This window comes from Wyeomyia smithii, chromosome 1 (assembly GCF_029784165.1).
Source record: "Wyeomyia smithii strain HCP4-BCI-WySm-NY-G18 chromosome 1, ASM2978416v1, whole genome shotgun sequence".
In the NCBI taxonomy this organism is placed as follows: Eukaryota; Metazoa; Arthropoda; class Insecta; order Diptera; family Culicidae; genus Wyeomyia; species Wyeomyia smithii.
In genome coordinates this window covers 145,801,116-145,821,528 of record NC_073694.1, presented here as the reverse complement: position 1 = coordinate 145,821,528, position 20,413 = coordinate 145,801,116, and the positions used below count along the sequence as shown (strand labels likewise).

At 40.3% G+C, this 20,413-nt stretch overlaps 1 protein-coding gene across 1 annotated transcript in view; it reads left to right on the top strand.

The window, feature by feature from the left end:
• LOC129719746 (protein obstructor-E) overlaps positions 1-11,110 on the top strand; it is a 67,815-nt gene extending 56,705 nt beyond the window's left edge. Inside the window, exon 5 of the mRNA XM_055671150.1 lies at positions 10,976-11,110. Within this exon, the coding sequence (XP_055527125.1) occupies positions 10,976-11,030 (55 nt within the window). The 3' untranslated portion in view covers positions 11,031-11,110. The remainder of the gene's footprint in view (positions 1-10,975) is intronic.
• Positions 11,111-20,413: the final 9,303 nt, after the last annotated feature.

Genomic DNA, 20,413 nt, shown 5'->3' with positions numbered 1-20,413 from the left:
TATTCTTGTAAGTAATTGTTTTCGTTTGTTTAACCAAAACAGATCAAAGTGGTCCAAATCTTACAAAACACGAGCAATAAATATAGCGATATGACTATTTCCAGAGTGATTAGCCTTTAGGGCGCAACTAACAAAATGTAAACAAATCGTTTTATTACACCACTGGTTCCGAAAAGACTCACACAATTCATGGCAAGAATCCTTTCTTTTGTATAAATCGATTAAATTATTTAAATTAAGTTTTTAGTAAAGGGTGACAAAACAGTTTACCCAAAACAAAAGATACTTTGGAACTAGGCCCTTTACATTGTTTTGAAACAACGGGCTTATTTGCGAAATATTTCGTAAACAGGCGACAGTAAAGGGCGGATCAACTTTTGTTTTCAAAATAAAGGCGCATTTAAAGGGGCGCAACTGAAGAAAAAATAAAAACAAGGCGAAAGAAAAATGGGCGTATCTTGTTGTCAGAATGCTTTAAGGCGAAATAGAGGTGGGCGAATCTCGTTGTCAGAATGATTTAAGGCTCATTTGAAAAGGGTTAGAAGAAAAGCGCATATTTTAGCCATAAATGCACAAATTTAATGCAGCATTGTTAGGAAACTATAAGAAAGTGTTATTTTACGTCGATTTTTGGTATTGATGTCAATGTAAGTCACTTCCTTTGAAATAACGATTTGAATTCGGTTAGCGGATCCCACCAGTGATTACTAAACAAAACCACTTACTACGCTATGGATACTTTAATCTTTGAAATGTTCACCTCAAATTTCCTGAAATAAGCTTGAATTAGCAGAAATATATGAGATGAATTTATATAATTCCTAAATTTCAACTGTATGTATTTTCATCTGTTTTCACTGCGTCGAAGAAAATCAAAAGTTGCTAAATCAGTTTCAGTTAATACGAAAAAATCATACTGAAAATGTTGAATTATTCCGACATAATTGACATAAATCTACAGCACTGTAGTGGTTACCTAGGTTATCAATTTTGCATGTAGACAACTGCAGCGGATATCTAGGTAACTTACTACGATGGGCTACGGCTACGTTCATTCATGATAATGTGATTCATTCATGATTAACAGTGTGTTAATATGGGGGCGGCGTGAGATGAATAATTGAGCAGTGATTCAAGTTTTGAGATGGAAGCGTTGTAAAAAAAATAGTTCGTTTTACAAAACTCAGGATATATCTAGCTAATTTTACTAAATATACAATGCTGAACGATTCTATAAGAGCACGTAAGCATATTAAGTTTATTTGTTCAATGGTTTCGTGAAAATTTGGTGTTTAATCCGTGCATTTTTCGTGAATATCGGCTTAATGAGAAGAATAATGGAACAGTTCCCCTACTTCATTTTTTTTTCAGAAATGGTTGGCCTGATTTTCACAAAATTTGTCACAAATGAAAGTACTAGTTGCCGCATAATTAGGCAACAATTGGCTATTTTAGGATGTTTTCCGGCAACCAGAAGTAGTCATCTGGATTTTTAGCGTGATGTATTTGAAACATATCTTTTTCATGTTATTTGCATGTGTATGTGTTATTGTATGCTCAAATGTGTGTGAATGTTAAGTTTTAAATGTTCGGAATAGTTGTGCTGTTGGCTAACAAAAATTTATTTAGTTTTCGTGCAAATCTATTTTAACAAATAATAAGTTCGAATGAGAAAGGTGGGTCTCACCGCTAGGTGGATCCATTCAGGTTTTCTAGATATATTTCACTTTCAAAAAATTCTCTTGTACCTTTCACGTATTACCGACATGTGAATCAAGTATTTCTTGGACGGTTCAGGAAGTACAGGCAGTTGTCTGCATACGGAAAAAAGACATAACCTCGCTAATCTAGTTCATTAGAAATTAGTTTGATAATATTCGAATAACACTGGCGTGACCTACGGTTTTTTTTCTGGCGGGATTAAGAATGTCACATTTGGATTGAAAACCTGAAAATCAAAGAATAAAAAACAGGAGGGTTGTGTGCAAAGCCACGACCGCAAGGATGAGGTAGAATACTTTTTCAAGAAAGATAACCCGGCTGTCAGTCATTTTTTCTAGTCAGTCAATAAACGTTGACTAATCAGATCAATCGAATTTTGCGCTTCAACAAGGATTGACTATTTTCAATAATATAGTAAGTTACTTGTTATGGTTGGGGCTTGACAATTTTTTAATTTTGAGATGAAATTTATTCATCAGGTTTTAATTTCATCCTGGAGAGGACAATTTGTTGTTCAATTTAGTATCGGATAAGATGCCGATTACACCTTTGCGTTATCACTGACAGTGCGAACAAAGTATTCGTTGTGATGAAGTAAACAGTGAAATGCTGATTTAACACTCAAAACTAGACGGCTCACGTGTTGTCAAAATAAGTCAACTTTTCATTGAATGCATTCACTAGTGACCACTATCGCACAGAGACTGCATTTCACTAAAGTGCCTCACTGCATCAGCCGCTATCGTTGCTGAGATCCGCTGCAACTAGTGTGCTATGCATTGCTACGCCACAGCTGTGGCCATTTTCCGCCATCGCTGGTATCCACTGCACTGCTAGTGCTGCTGCTAAGGGAGAAGAGATGCTAAGGGAGAGATGCTAAACTTATCGATTGTTATCGATATTAGTAAGAAATCATCGAAAACTATCGATAGCCATATCAGCCGATATTTCACATCCTTTCCCTTATACTGACAAAGAGCACATTTTAAATTGGTCTATGTTTCTGTCGACTGTGCTTGGGAAGCAATAATGTTAACGACCAACCAGATCAATCGAATTTCGCGCTTCAACAAGGATTGGCCATTTTCAATAATATAGGAAGTTGCTTGTTATTGGGGCTTGTTTTTAAATTTTGATTATGCGAAAAATTGATTTTTATGCAGATAATGAAAGTTTCGGCTGTCGTGTTCATGACTGAACGAAAAGATAATTCAGTACGTTAAAGTAAAATTATAATGTTTATAAATTACAAAATGTGAATTAACTCATTAGAAAATTTTAACTCAAGTTTTCATTTCATTCTGAAAAGGACAATTTGTTGTTCATTTTAGTATCTGTTCAAAGCAGAATCGGGGTTTTCGGCTTTGCTCTCGTTAAGCACCACACAAGATTTGAATTAAACTAACTACTGAGGAGATCAACGTTTATTGAAGCTCCGAACCGTTTCGCGTTTCGATGGGAAAGAGACCGTCTCTTTATTTCTAGCCGCTATGTACCCCACGTTGTGACAAATTTTATTATTTTCATAGCGCGAGAGCTAACTTTGCAGTGCTATAATTGCATTGACCACTGACAGCCTCTTTATATTGAAGCAACGCTTCTTATTAGAACACACTGTCAGTGATAACAGCCGCTATCGATGCTGAGATCCGCTGCAACTAGTTCGCTATCCATAGCCATGCCAAGTTATGGCCGCTATACGCTGCCATTGGTATCCACTGTCCCTGCATCAGCTGGCCCAGCTGCTATCGTTGCTGGAATCCGGTGCAACTAGTGCGCTATTCATTGCTACGCCACAGCTGTGGCCGCTTTCCGCCATCGCTGGTATCCACTGCACTGTTGGTGCTGTTGCTAAGGGAGGACGACTGCTGTTGTCGCTGTCTAGAACTATAATGAGCGGCTTCGGCTGAAACAGGCTCTTATATAGGCCAAATAGCATGTTTTGAATTGCAAGGTATATGATTCTGTCGACCGTGCTTGGGAAGCAATCATATAACGACCAATCAGAGGCCGAATTTTTCGTTTTGACAAGGCTTGACTATTTTCAATAGTACAATAGTGTGAATAATATAATTACAATTATCTTCTTTTGGGAAGAATCTTAGAAGATTTTCCAATCTATTGCTGCAAGCACGAAGGAAATCCATCGAATACTAACCGATTTATTAGCATTTGAAATTGGACATATTTTTCACTTTTTTCGGTTTTAGATTTTCATTTCACATCCCTATGTAGCCGAACTTCCTGAGAGAAGTATTCTACTTCAAAATCTCTTTTTTTATCGATCCTGTCCAAGAATGCGACCCGTTACCGCAAAAGGGGGAGGATCATGTTGATTTGTTGTTATTGTATCGTTGAGTGTGACTTACTTTTTGCCTTTCTCCTAGAAAGGTATAGCAATCACTTGCAAAATCGAAAGTATAAAAGTGCTCCAAAGGGCCGAATGGCATATATCACTCGACTCAGCTCGACGACCTGAGCATTTTCTGTATGTGTGTGTGTATGTGCAGATTTTTACTCTCACTCACTTTTCTCAGAGATGGCTGGACCGATTTTCATGAAATTAATTGCAAATGAAAGGTCTTGTTGCCCCATAAGACCGTATTGAACTTCATTGTAATCGGATTTTTAGTTTAGAGGTTATGTTTGAAAATGTGAAAATCATGAAACATCAATATCTCAGACACTACACAACCGATTTGAATTGGTCTCAAAAGAACGGGCTACCTATAAAACCCTTAAGTTTTGAATTTCATAAAGATTGAACTTGTGGTTCAAAAGTTATGAAAAGAAACGTGTTCTGAAGACTGTTTAATCTCACTCATGTTTCTCAGAGATGGCTGTACCGATTTTCATAAAATCAGTGTCAAATGGAAGGTCTAATTGCCCCATAAGACCCTATTGATTTGTTTTGCAGTCGGACTATTACTTTTCATGTTATGTTTAAAAATGTGAAATCCAGCTATGCAAAGGATTATATTCCGAAGACTACTTGGACTCACTCACTTTTCTCAGAGATGGCTGACCCGATTTCCACAAAATTAGTGTCAAATGAATGGTCTATCTACCTCAGAAGACCCTATTGAATTTTACTGTAATCTAACTGTAACTTCATTTGTAATGTGCTGACTTGTGAAAATCACGAAACTTCATTATCTCAGAAACTACACAACCGATTTGATTATTATTATCAGATGAGCGGGCTAGTTAAGGGTTAACTGATGAATTATGATTGAATCGTGGTTTAAAAGTTTGGCTGCCCTACACGTTCCCATTTCATTTGATTATAATCGAACTTAAGCAACCGTTATGTATTAAATTGTTAATAAAACAACGAAAGTCTATTATCTCAAAGATTACATGACTTATTTGAACAAAACTAGTGTCATACGAACGTGTCATCTTTTAAACTTACAAATAACATACTTCATAACAATTTGATATGTGGCTCAAAAGTTATGGAAAGAAGAGAAATTCAAAGACTATTTACATGGGCGCAACTAAAGAAAATTTCTAGGGGGGGCTAGTTTTCATGTATGTTATTTAAAAAAGACGGAAAAAGGAGTTAATATGCTTATTTAATAACACTTAAAATTGTGTCGTAACAGCAGGAAAAATCACTGCGGGATAGAATCTCCGAAGATGTACTGAATATCTTGAACACAGCGTCAACGCCAACCTCTTTCAGCAACACTGATTATATATTGAGGAGAGCCAGGTTTGATAAATGGCTGGGCAGTGCTTTTTAACAGCACACCCCTACTAGCTGAATAAAATAGACCCCAGTGTAGTTCAAGGCATAATGCCCTATTCCTACCTCCACGTGTTACCGACTGATACAATACTGATACGAGCAACCAAGGGAAAACCGGTGAACCGGTGGGAACTTGGTCGTATGCTGACAGGAAAGGGGTAGTTGTTCTCCTTAGAGAGCAGCTTGTCTGAACCCCACAGGCTAGGGGCGGCTCAAACAGCGACTGATCCGGACCGAACGGCTGAACTATGAAATGCGGTGTCTCGCCAGCTACACCTATGGCGGCAGCCCCGTCGCGAGACTAGGCATCGCAGCCCTAGTAAGGCAGCATACTAAAATAAACATACTACGAAGAATCAAGAATTCGAAACGAACCGGAACAATAGGCAATGACCCAGCCGACGAGATAAGGACGACGATTAGAAGCTCGGTACATGTAACAGTAGATCGCTCAACGCCCCGGATGTCGACTGGATTCCACTGGATCAGCTAGAATCCCGCCACTTCGACATCGTTGCACTCCAGGAGCTTTGCCTGAAAAGAGAGAAGGTACGGTGGATTTGTGACCGCAAGGCACAGTACCACCAAAGCGGTGGCACAACCAATTAGCTTGGTAGCGGTTTTATAGTGCTGTGCAGGATGCAGAGTCGTGTGATGAAGTGGCAGGCAATCAGCGACAGGTTGTGTTTGTTGAGAGTAAAAGGCTGGTCCTTCAACTACACTGTTCGCAATGTGCACTGCCCTCACGAAGGAAGACCTGATGCAGAAAAAGAAACGTTCTACGCACAGCTGGAGAAACTTTACGATAGCTGCTCGCGAAGAGACATCAAGATCGTCATTGGGGACATGAACGGAAGGAAAGACTTATATAAGCCGGTGATCGGCCCGCACAGCCTGTCCACCATGACGAACGACAACGGCCAGCTATGCACCAACTTCGCAGCTTCCCACGGGCTGGCAGTCCAAAGTCCCTTTCTTTCCTCGACCAACGTGCAGTAAAACAATTGACCACGTTCTCATCGACGGCCCGTTCTTCACAGACATTACATACGTACGCACCAATCACAGTGCTGATCGGACATGACTACTTCAATACAAAAAACTACAAAACCCTGATATAACCGATAGTCCTCTACGGAAGTCTTCTTGGTGTTTTCGAACGGAAGGTGCTGTGGACTATCTACGGTGGAGTACAAACGGACGACGGATAACGGCGACAGCGCATGAACCATTAGCTACAAGCGCTGCTTGGAGAGAACCCAATTGCGCACCTGGCGAAAGACAATAGGTTGCGGTGGGCCGGTCACGATGTAAGGATGCCGAACGACAACCCTGTGAAATCACTTCTCTTCAGCAAACCCTACCGGCACCAAAGAGTAAGGGGCGCAGGAAACACAGCCCAAAACCGAGTAAAATGGCGACAACTTCTTGATACAGCACGAGTTACTACAGCTCTTATCTGACTGGTAAGATGAGTAAGAGAGCTAGGCTTGAGAAACGATCCTGGGTGCAGAACTAGTTCTTAGCTAATGAATGACGACATCTCAATTTGTGTTGATTTTGATGCTCTGATAAGTAGTATGGAATGTATTAATATTGAATACAATCATTCTCTGGAAAATTCTAGGGGGGGCTAAACACTTTCTAGAGGGGGCTGAAGACCCCCCTAGCCCCCCCGTAGTTGCGCCCATGACTATTTAAAACTATACCTGCTTTGATCGATATATGTGACCTCAACATAATTTAAATGTGGTGTCGTACTATTTGAACGTTCCAAGTTCATTGATTCCTTGCGGTTTGTTTGAAGTCTGCAAATGCACGACGAATCGGCCATAGGATATGATCAAAGTCAAATAACAAATCGTTTGAAATGATTGGTTTTATCGAAATGACAACATCCTCGTCTTTTGGCTTCTGTACATCGCCTTAATTCTGAGTATATACATATTGGGTGGTATTCTGTCATTATCAGCAGACTTTCTGGCATTAATCTGACACCGGAAATACCCATATTGGGAGGTATTTTTGGTTGATTTCCAGAAACTAAAAGTGGTCGTCTTCAAATTCAAAATAGTGTCCAGGGTCAATGTTTGGTTTCTATGCATCATCACGTTTACGGAAATATCCATATTGAGTATTATTCGATCATTTCCGACTGTTGCCTATAAGTTGCCATTTAGCAATTTAAAATGGTGTCTGAGGTCAATTGTTAGCTCATTGCATCATTCTGGTTCCAGAGATACTCATATTGGATAGTATTTGTTTAGTTTAGGCTGTTTTTCACAAACCGGTAGTCGCCATCTTGGATTTCAAAATTGTATTTAGGATACTGGTTAAAGTAAAACTCATATTGTGTGATATTTGGTCACTTTGGACTGTTTTTCAGAAGCCGAAAGTCGTCATTTTGGACTTTAAAATTGCCTGTGAAATCAATTTCTGTCATCTGGGCGTAATTCTGGTTCCGAAAACATTCATATTGAATGGTATTTGGTCATTTCCGGCTGTTTGCCAGACACCGGAAGTCACCATCTTAAAATCCAAGATTGTGTCTGTGATCAATTTTTAGCTTCTGTGCATCTTTCTGGTTCCAGAAATACTAATATTTAATGGGAATCGTCCATTTCAGGCTGTTTTCCAGAAACCGGAAATTGCCATCTTACAATTCAAAATGTTGTCTGAAGTCGATTTGTGGCTCCAGTGCATCATTACGGTTCCGGAAATACCCATATTGGGTGGTATTCGGTCATTTGCCGCTGTTACTCCGACACCGGAAGTCGCCATTTTGGATTTCATAATGGCATTTGGAGAATATTTCTGGATTTTGAACGGCATACTGGCTAAAGAAAAACTCATATTGGGTGGTATTTGGTCATTTTCTGCTGTTTTCAGAAACCGGAAGTCGCCATCTTAAAATTTTAAAATGCTATCTGTGGTCGATTTTAGCTCCTGTGTATTATTCTAGATCCGGATATTATTATATTGAGGGGAAATCGGCCATTTTCGGCTGTTTTCCAGAAACCGGAAGTTGCCATCTTACAATCCAAAATGTTGTCTGAGGTCGATTATGGAACATATATGTTACCACTAAAAACATTCACCTGCCAATATGGTTCCTATTAGTTGATTAGTTCGCCAGATGTGCAAACATTTGTGAAGAAACATGTACTTCCAGATGAGGGAGGGGCGTCAAACCATTATGGACATATTTGTTACCTTTAAAAACATTCACATACCAAATTTGGTTGTATTTTCTTGTTTGGTTCTTGAGCTGCGCGAAATTTGTGTTTCGTTTTCATGGGATCCCTCCCTTATAGAAGAGGGAGTCGGGTTTCAAACCATTATGTACATATTTGTTACCACTAAAAACATTTACCTGCCAAACTTTGTTCCATTTGGATGATGAGTTCTCGAGATGTGCACAAATTTGTGTTTCATCCAACTATTATGGACATATTAGTTACCCCTTAAAACATCCACATGCCAAATTCGGTTTTATTTGCTTGGTTTGTTCTTGAGTTGTGCAGAAATTTATGTTTCATTTGTATGGGACCCCTCCCTTCCAGAAGAGGGAGGGGTCTCAAACTATCATAGGAACCTTTATCGGCACCAAAAACCCTACATAAAAATTTTCACGTCGATCGGTTCGGTAGTTTTCGGGCCTATATGGATCAGACAGACAGACAGACTTGACTGCATCTTTATATGTAAAGATTACAACATCAATATTTTAGAACCTAAAGAGTGAATATACATTTATTGGATTGAAGCGTTCATGTAAATCTATTTTTACAAATAAAAAATTGAATGAGAAAGGCTGGGTCTGACCGCTAGGTGGATTAATTTAGGTTTTTTAAAATGAATTCAACATATTTAAAATACGTTAATTCTATGTCTATATATGTCCCTTGAGTTGAAATTGGTCTAAACTCGGGGAAAATTGATGTTGCATCAAAATATATCGAAAGCTCATATATATATATATATATATATATATATATATATATATATATATATATATATATATATATATATATATATATATATATATATATATATATATATATATATATATATATATATATATATATATATATATATATATATATATATATATATATATATATATATATATATATATATATATATATATATATATATATATATGCCAAGGCAAAAAACATTGTTGCACTGCGTTATTCTCAAAATAAATAAAATTTAAAAAAACATGTAACACTTTGCTTTAAAGCAAAAATTTGTCTTACATTACTCCTATCGTTATGGAGTAATGTCAAGTTTAAACAAATATACAAATTGAAGGAACAAATTTAACTCGTTTCGGTGTAATATATAGTTTAGCGTTTGTAATTTTTTTTCAACTCAAATTTCAAATAACTTGAAAACAGATGCATAAGAGAGGACTAGCTGATCTTTCATGTGATACAGATTTTCATAAGCGCTACCGCTTCTTACCCTTCATTAAAAATTCAGAACCAGATATAGGTGTTAAAATTAAATTTGTTTGACGGAAAAGGGGTGCATGTGATTTTATTTTAAGTAAGCACACAAATAGCATCAATGGAAGCGTATTCCCTTTTAACTTAGCAGTTTTTATTACATCAGCGTTGTCTTAACCAATACGAATATACTTCTAACCAACATGGTGACTGAATTTCGACAGCTGTGAATACGGAAATGACGCACAGTCGACTCACTCAAACTCGAAAACCCACGCCACCGATCTATGACCCCTCTGATGTGATGATTTGATTTTTGATGCATTCAGTCTGTTGGTAATCTAATTAATTAATTTACGACTGCTCGGTGTTGTTTGAGAAACGTGCCGAAATTCGATTAGCGCACAAACGTGTTTGCAGTACTCCGCTGGAATATACATCTTTCCATGCAGAGTTTCCAAACAACAACGGCCAGGCTGGGCGGGTGGACAGGGTGGGCTGCCTGTGATGACTACAACTGCCCATTGATTAGTTGTATTAAAACCATCACTGAATTGCATTGTTCGCAGACCTGCCAAAAGTGGTGAGAGGTTCACATGAAAAGGGAACAGGGTACATTAATACGATACCGAAGGGTTTAATAAACCAGTTTATTACCTAGAAGCGGAAGGTAACCTGATTGTATAGACCAATTATTAAATTACCGTTCTGCATATGAATTATTTATTGTAATTGTTCAAACGCTAACGAAAAGGTATACCATTTACCGACCCACTCGAATTATGTGTAACAAAATAGCAATTCCAGCATAGCCAATTTGTTATCGTTAATAGCTTAAAGATATTACTGCTTGTTAGTTAGCCATTTCCGGAGTTATGTGCAAGCTTCGTTCTTTTAACAGTATTGATTGCACAACTCTAGATGCTGCGGATAATCATTAGGGAAATTAAAGAGTACAGTCGAAAGAAAAATATCACTTCAAATAACAGTGCAAACAAGTTTTATTTATTGATTAATTTTTATTCTTCTTTTACTTTCTTTGCAGCGAGGACTACTACGGTGATCAGGATATCAAAGCGCTTCAGAAAAAGGGATTTTAGTTCAAGTCATTAGACATTAGTTAATATTATTTTAAGTTATTTTCTTAGGTTTTTACACAAAAAATAAAGACTAAAAATTATTTATGTGTTTGGACTTCTGATAGAAAAACTGTATATTCATAACACAATGATACGAGTAAACCCGTAGAGAGTAGGGATGCAAAGAAAGAATTGATCTTCGACTTTCGTTTAGCGGTAGGGCTTAAAGGTTTTGTCTTCTCGAGAAAATTTCTTATACAACATTTCTGCTCAATCGAACTTCGGAGAGTGTCGATATCAAAAATTTGTTTTTATTGCCAAATGTCTTAGCAATGCATAGAACGTCGACATCTGGTGCTATTTCAAAATAAGAAAAAATCCCAGAGAGCTGTCCCAGAAAGTTGATCTCTTTTCAAAGCAATCTCGACGTTTCACGAATTTGTAACATCAGATCTCTACATTTGGCCCCAAAACATTCGTTATCGACAATTTCATGCATAGTGCATATTTTTCCTCGGTTAAAACTTTCATCCCTTTGAGGCACGTGTTCCTGAGGTATGGTTTAGCCGCCATTTTTTATGAGTACTCTTTTCGAGAAGTCGACCCTGTTGAGCCCTATTTTCCTAATTAAGAAGCCGATTTTTATTGGCACTTTGATGAAGAGCAGTGAAACATTGTTGAATATGTTACACGACTAGTGTTGCTGACTGTTCCTCTTGTTTCATTTGCGAGTTGCACCATGTTGCATAACGAATGGCGCATTTGTGTTTTCGATTCACGCTCAGCATCTGATCAGTATTCTGACATCACTGGCTACACAGATTTTGCTTCCAGAGAATCACTTAGTGTTTCATGGTTGTGTTAGATTAACAGGGCTTGACCTTTCATGAGCTTCAAATACTTCCTTCTCATTATGTTTCTTGGCACGAAAAACATTTTATTCGTCTTTGTCCAAAGCGTGAAAGATAGCCGTACGTACGGTGGAGAAAAGGTGAGAGCGATATATGAAAGTTTCAGAGGCTTTCAATGAGAGAGTTGGGTCATAATTTAGCAGGAGCAAAATCAATTTAGTATATGTAGACGTCGAGGACATTGAAGTTATAATTGCTGAATTTCATGATAACAACCATTGAAACGAATTGATAATAATGTTAGTTCTGACAGAATTTTTTCATTGTTAATGGCGGAATGCAACCATTGCAATACAAATCTTCTATATATTTATTGTTATTTGATACCTCCAACACAGAGAACAGACGTTCATCTTATTTTCAAAGGATGTGTAAAAACTTGCAACCGTCATTTAACAGTAAGTGGTAATGCTCCCGCTATGTGGCGCTCGTGTCGCTTAAAAACCAAGCACAGATATCGCTAAAATATCGATACAGCGATATTTATGCAGTGCAACTGGGGCACCACAAGGCAGATGTCGTTAGTGTAATAATGTATTTGGATTCAAATTTTTACACACGATTTTCAAATTTCTTTATATGAACATGAATGTCTGTTCTCTGTGCCTCTAATATATACTGATTTTTTTTACATAATCATTGAATGTGGCATTTTTCCTTAAGACGTTGGGAATTTCAAAGTTCTCCGTACCATGGTGGTGAAAAATAGTAATAAGAATAACCTTAAAACTATGTAGTTTATGGTTAACAAGCCGTTAGCAGGTGGGAAACTTGAAAATTCATGAGAATGAGTACAACCATATTGAAAACCTATGATAGTTGGGTGCCTTAGAAAAGAAATCCATAAACTTCATCAAGACATATTGGTGTAGCAAATATTTTAAAATGATTTTGCAGTGCTTTGACAGTGAATGAACCATAAACAAAAAAATCTTTCGATAGATAATTTTTGAACAAAAACACGCATTGACCTAACACTTGAAATTCATTATTTGTTAAAATTGACAGAAAATAAAGAACGTCTCATGATCCCGGTGGCATTAAATTTTAATTTTATGTAATTTTATTGACTGTTTAAGTAACTTTATTCACTACTCAGTCAAAGGTTTTGAACAGCACAACAATAATTTACAACTGTAGTCGTCAAATCGATGACAAGCTCTTCAAGTAAAATATATTATAAACCAAATTAGTTATATAATATACTCACGGTGTCACTGTTGGAATAACATATTACAAACATATTAGTACCGGTCTAATACTCGACACTGGAATGCTTAAGGTGTCCACTTCGAAATTATAATGTTCAATCGGAGAAACAATTCAGTCAAATCGATCCAGTAGATGCTGAGACCTTGAAAAAACCCCTGTTTCGAGAAAAACGCTGCTAACAGTGCAATACTCACTATATTTGAACCCAGGACGTGCAATTTTTTCAATGTGTCTTCAAGTATATCTCAATCAATACACAAAACATCCAAACGCTTAGCCTTACCCAAAGCTTCCGAAAAATTATTGTTTTTCAACTCTCCAGAGTAGGGTCTCCCTCAAGATCATTTGTGATTGTACTTTTTTAATTACCTATTAGAGTCGCAGGTTGTAGCAGGTGATCACAGTTAAACTCTTCAGAACCTAAACCTAATAAAAACTGGACCCCAGCCATGGGTTGCCATCCAACAAAGTTAAAAATGATACCATTTTCTCCTTTTCTGTTTTTTTCTTATGCTTGATTTTTATATGTCAACCTATAAAGCCACATAACCACACAATTTTCAGAAAGGTTAGTCAATAACGTTTTTATAAATATAATTTCCTCAATAGTTCTGTCACAGACCAACAGACGTACCACGAGATTTATTTCCGTGGATCAAAATAACGGTCATTTCAAATGAGTTTCAGTTATGCGGAATAATCCCGCCGCAGCAGTGGTGGCGTTGATGTGCCTTCTCTTTTGAACTCAGTTGACAGTATTCGAGCACCGTGCTGCCAAAGCCAGCAGAAAAGCTTTTCTTTTATTTATCTTTTGCGGAATATGTCCAGTAGGTGTCGCACAAGTTAGTCGAAACCACAATTTCCTTAGAATTTTGTATGAAGTGGTACGTCTGTTTGTCTGTGGTTCTGTTATCATGATAAAAAAATAGATTTTGTTTATTTCCAATGAAAACCAGAAACTTTCAAAACGGTTTTAAACGTTTGGTCGCGGGTGATCGCAGCTATATTCTATTATGAGTAAACACCTGAAACTTGGGAAAAAACAAGAACCCAGTCTGTGAGCTCCTGGGAGTGAAAAGGTGTCGACCAACAAATTTTAAAATAATGATTTTTTTCTCAATTCTATTTTTATGCTTTGTCTTATTTTTCCACCCATAAACCCACTTGACAATCATGTTAATTTTTTTTTAGATTTTTCTTTTCCCCGAAAAAATAAACGCATTTTATGCCGATTTTCATTTTAATATCTCAATATTACAGGCATAGTATCTGCTAAAGTCCTGAAATTTCAAACTTTACTCAGGTCATGTATCTGCTTTTAAATAAAAATAGAGAAATAAAGATCGTTGACAGTTACTGTTCCCTTTTTGTTCACCTGAAATCCTATAGTGCTGTGTGACTCGACTGCTTGCAATTTGAGCAATTCATTACACAGAGCATACGGGTAGACGAACCCGGTGGATCGAGACGTGACTTGTCAATGCAGATCCGGTGAATGAGTCTGACGGCGTGCATACTTTTCTACCACCGACGAGTGACGTGTACCGAGATTCATTGCAGTACAGTATCTTTACGTTATTCGAAAAAAAAAAAACGATGTATAAAACGTGTAAAATGAAACCGTGTAAAAAGAAACAATGCTGTAATTGGTTTATGAACGGCTGGGCAGTACGTACCAGCAGTACACCCATATTAGTTGGTATAAAATAGACCACAGTGTGGTCCATAGCATAATGCCCCTACCTCCACGTGGTACCGACTTGGATACGAGGAAAGATCGGTGAACCGGTGGGAACTTTGTCGCATGCTGACAGAGAATGGGAAAGCTTGCCTGAGCGTCTGTTCTTCAGATTAAGGGCGGCTCAAACAGCGACTGATCCGGAGCTGACGGCTCCTACAATCTGCAAAGAGACACCTGAGAAGAGAACTCAGGGTGTGGGGATAAGACTAGGGGAGAGATGCTGGGGTAGTTACACTCGCCCAGGCACCTACTGATCCCTGTTCCGACTCGCTAAAACCCCTCCAGTCTCCAGCCCTGGTCTTCCCGGAACGACGGTTAAGTATTACGTCGGGGAGTGGCTTTTGTGCGTGATGCACCCTCTTTACTCTCATAACCTCCTAGCTAACTACCTGGAGACTGGTAATTAGCTACCACTGGCGTGTTGGTGGTTGACCCGCCACACACGTTGCAGCTCCAGGACAATCTGAGAGGCGGCCGCACAGACCACGTTCCAGATGTCCGGTTCGTCGCACATCCTCCGGACTAGATTGTCCGGAGTAGTGCCAGGCCCGCTCACAGCCATCATGTCGCTCCTCGCTCTTACGAAACGGGGGCATACGAAGAAGACATGCTCAGCAGTCTCCTCCTCCTCCACGCACTCGGGACACATGAGGGACCCCCGCGTGCAGATGCAGATGGACCTGTGCAGATATTGCCTGAAACAACCTTGGCCTGACAGGATTTGTGTCAGGTGGAAGTTCACTTCACCATGTTGTCTCCCTACCCAGCCGGATGTCTCCGGTATGAGTCGGTGCGTCCATCTGCCCTTTGTGGAGTTGGACCATTCCCGCTGCCAGTGGAGCATCGAGAATGACCTTCTGGTACCTCGTATGCCGGACAAGACACAGATTGCATCGTATGACCTATGAGCCTGTAGGTACTTTCCAGTTCACCACGGTAACTGTTAGTATCTAGCGCTCTGGACCACACTGGCCCACCATACCTAAGTATGGACGAAACCACGCTGGAAAGAAGTCTTCGTTTGCTGCCATAAACCGCTGAGCTATTGGACATCATACGAGATAGTGCTGCAATAGCCGATGAGGCCCTCTTACAGGCATAGTCGACGTGACTCCCGAACGTGAGCTTGTCGTTCACCATAACCCTCAAGAGCTTCAGGGATCGCTTTGGGGTGATGGTGCAGTCTCCGACTCTGAGCACCGCCTGTTGCTCCGATTTACGGTTGTTCACAACCGTGACCTCCGTCTTATGATGCGCGAGCTCCAATTTCCTGGAGCGCATCCAGTCCTCGACCTTGCGTATACAGTGCGCGGCCGTCAACTCGACCTCCTCGATAGACTCACCGTAAACCTCCAGAGTTATGTCGTCTGCAAAGACGTCGATCACAACCCCTACAGGGAACTTGAGATTCATCAATCCGTCATACATGACATTCCACAACACCGGGCACAGGATAGAACCTTGCGGAACTCCTGCGGTAATTGGGACGCAATTCTGACCCTCCTCCGTGTCGTAAACAAGTACTCCATTCTGGAAATAATTTTCAAGAATCTTGTACAGCGACACCGGTACATGGATGCTCCTGAGCGCGAGCGCTATGGAGTCCCAACTGGCACTATGGAACGCATTCTTCACGTCGAGCGTGACGATTGCGCAGAAGCGTATTTCCCTTCTCTTGCGCTGGATTGCTACCTCCGCCGTCATGATGACGGACCAGATTGCATCCAGCGTGGACCTGCCCTTCCGGAAGCCGAACTGGTTACTTGCCAGACCGTGTACACCCTCCGTGTACCTCACCAGTCTGTTGAAGATTATTCTCTCAAGCACCTTGCCCGCGGTGTCCAGCAGGCAGATAGGCCTATATGCCGATGGGTCCCCTGGCGGTTTCCCAGCCTTCGGCAATAAGACCAGTCTTGGACAGTCTAGGCCTCTGCTTGGACCGGCCAACGCGGGCATCTTGACCAGGGAGAGCCCACAACACGACATAAAGATCGTCATCGGAGATACGAACGCACAAGTCGGTCGAGAGGAGTTATTTCGTCCTGTTATTGATAGTGAAAGTGCCTCCACAGCTGGTCTCGAGGTACGATGCCAGCCTTACAAGCCAGTCGTCGTAGTTTCGAGTCTTGACTCGGGAGAGACTGTTAGTGTCAGTAGGATCGTAGCGCTAGCCCCGCAATTGTCCTGTACATTAAACGGTTGGCTGCGAAGTCTGTGTATAGTAAACAGAAGGTCAAGTTCCAAATCGGAATGTAGCATCAAAGCTTTTTTTTATTGATAGTGAAAGCCTTCCTCTACCACCAACGACAACGGTTTGAGGTTAGTGAACTACGCCGCGGCTAGGAGAATGGCCATCTGTAATACCCATTTTGCATGTCTGAACATTCGGAAGCACACCTGAAGATGACCCTGATCGACGGCTGGCTCTTTTCAGACGTCATAGATTGGTGGTCCTTTCGAGGGCCAAACATCGACTCCGGTCACTACCTCGTGGAAGGCACCCGGTTTATATTGATATCGGCGAGGCAGACACGTCTGGACATGCAGAGGTTAACAGCGGAAGGAGTTGCTGCAGAGTATACTCGGAAAGTTGATAGACGGATCGGTGAACCAGCTGAAGTGGAGCTGTACGAGCAGTAGAAGTACATCTATGATGCGGCCAGCGAAGTAGCGCGAAAGGTGATAGGTATGACAATGGAATTTACGCGTAGTGGGTGGTTCGATGCTGAGTGTCCAAAGGTGACCAAAGAGAAGAACCAAACCTACGCCAACACGTTAGTAGTAGCTAATCGTGTGATGCGTCAGATGCGGGAGAAATACCGGGAGACATGGTTCGCCGAAAATAGGCTTCACCGCCGTAAAAAACGTGATCACTACGATTGCGTCCTCGCGGAGGAGGAGAATTGCTTCATCAGGTGCGACACGAGTAGCTTCTATAGAACAATTAACGGAATCAGGAACCGGACCATGCCAGTACCTGCCATGTGTAATGACAGGGAGGGGAACCTGATTACCAATAAAACGCAGGTGGCCAGGCGTTGGAATGTCACTATCTACAAGAAGGTACATAGATTCGACTGTAGTAATTATCGAGGCATAACCCTCCTGAATTCAGCTGCAGGAAGCCTTTACTGGAGAATACCAATGCGGTTTTCGACTGGAACGATCTACAACGGATCAGATGTTTACCTTGAGACAGATCCTCCACAAGTTTCGAGAACACAACTTGTAGACACATCATCTGTTTATTGACTTTAGGGCGGTGTACGATACAGTGAAACGCAACGAGCTGTGGCAAATAAAGCATTGAATATAGTTTTTCTTTTAAACTAATTGAACTGGGCGAGTTTTTGGACACGTTTGTGACGGTTAATGGTCTGAAGCAAGCTGTGGGCTCTCGAACTTGCTATTCAACATAGCTTTAGAAGGTGCAATATGAAGGGCAGGTGTACAGAGAAGCGGCACCATCATCACGGAATTCTACATGCTTCTAGGCATCGCGTACGACATTGATATAATTGGTGTTAGCTAAAATTAAATCTAAAGTTGAAACTAGCATGGTCTTTTAATCAGTGGTTCGTTTTTGTTGTTCGCTGTAGTTCAAGTGGCCATATGGTGTGTGCCGCTGAGCCAAGATATCACGGACGGCCTCGGGTTTTCAGGTCCTGGCGGATTCGTGTGGGGCTCAGTTACTGATTCCATAATCAAGGTCTACGACGTGTACTCGCCGTTTTGTTGAATGTGGGTGAAAAGTAATGGGACTAGACTGCATGGATGGATTTCAGGAAAATGTGTATAAGGAACATTTAGGGTAGGTCACGACTAGCCAAGACATCACGAACAGGAACAGCTGATCCTCTACCCTCGGCCCGGAGTGAAGCTATTAATTTAATCCTGGCGTCACGGTGTACAGGGCATGACCAAACAACGTGCTTTATGTCGTGATAACCTTCACCACAGGCACAGATACCACCCATAGAGCAGTTGAAGAAGCCTTTACCTCAAAAGGAAAGCTGTGAGAATTCGACTCACCATAAACACTGCCAAAACGAAGTACTTGGTGGCTGGCAGAGAGAGTGGTAGTTCTGCGGGTGTTGGTGCTGCGGTGGAGATGGATGGGGATACTTTTGAAATGGTCGACGAATTTATTTATCTTGGTATTCTCGTGATATGTGACAACGAGGTGATTCGCGAGATGAAGAGACGGATTGCGGCAGCGAATAGGGCTTATTATGGATTGCGTAACCAGCTTAGGTCCCGTAGCCTACAGATCCGTACGAAATTTGCGGTCTATAGTACTCTGATCCCCCGGTGACGCTCTACGGACATGAATTGTGGTCGTGGAAGGACGCCAGTCAATGAGCGTTTGGGATCTTCGTGCGTAGAACCTCGGTGGCGAACTATAACATGGGATGTGGCGCAGGCGCATGAATCACAGCTGTATGAAGTATAAATACAAACGCTGATATTGTCAAAATAATATTAGGCAGAGAACCCGATAGAAGACGACGACTTCGAGGCAGACCTCTCACGCGCTGGATGTGTGCTGTCGACGAGGACGCCTGAGCAGCGGGTATAAATCCAATAAATGGGGAGATTGGAGAGGAGCAGTCCAAGACCGAAATTTTGTGGGGACGTATTCTGGATTCGGCATAGGATCTGAACGATCTGTCACCATAAAAGTGAGTAGAATTACATAATATTAATCAGACTTGATCATAGAAGCTAGTTCCACAAAATTTATAACGAGTAATCTTATATTGGCAGATCGTTTTTGACGTTATAGTATGGAGAAATTGATGCAATATGGGAAACACATTGTGGAACTTCACAGATTCTTCATATTCTATTGTAACTTCGGGGACATATTTACTGATGAACGACTTATTTTTCCATTTGACATTTTTTCCAGCCGACTCGATTTTTCAACGAAATAAGAAAAAAAATCTTTTTTCGAAATAGTTTAAGAAATAATTCTACACAAATTGCAATAAACTATGGTCCCAACATCATATATCGCATATATATTACTGCAATCTGGCGGCAAACATCTGAAGGTAGTTTTTGAAGTAGAATACTTCTCTCAGGAAGTTCGGCTACATAGGGATGTGAAATGAAAATCTAAAACCGAAAAAAGTGAAAAATATGTCCAATTTCAAATGCCAATAAATCGGTTAGTATTCGATGGATTCCCTTCGTTCTTGCAGCAATAGATTGGAAAATCTTCTAAGATTCTTCCCAAAAGAAGATAATTGTAGTTTTATTATTCACACTATTGTACTATTGAAAATAGTCAAGCCTTGTCAAAACGAAAAATTCGACCTCTGATTGGTCGTTATATGATTGTTATATGATCCCCCCCCCCCCCCCCATCCCCCCCATATGATCCCAAGCACGGTCGACAGAATCATATACCTTGCAAATGAAAACATGCTATTTGGCCTATATAAGAGCCTGTTTCAGCTGAAGCCGCTCATAATAATTCTAGACAGCTACAACAGCAGTCGTCCTTCCTTAGCAGCAGCACTAGCCCTGTGGTT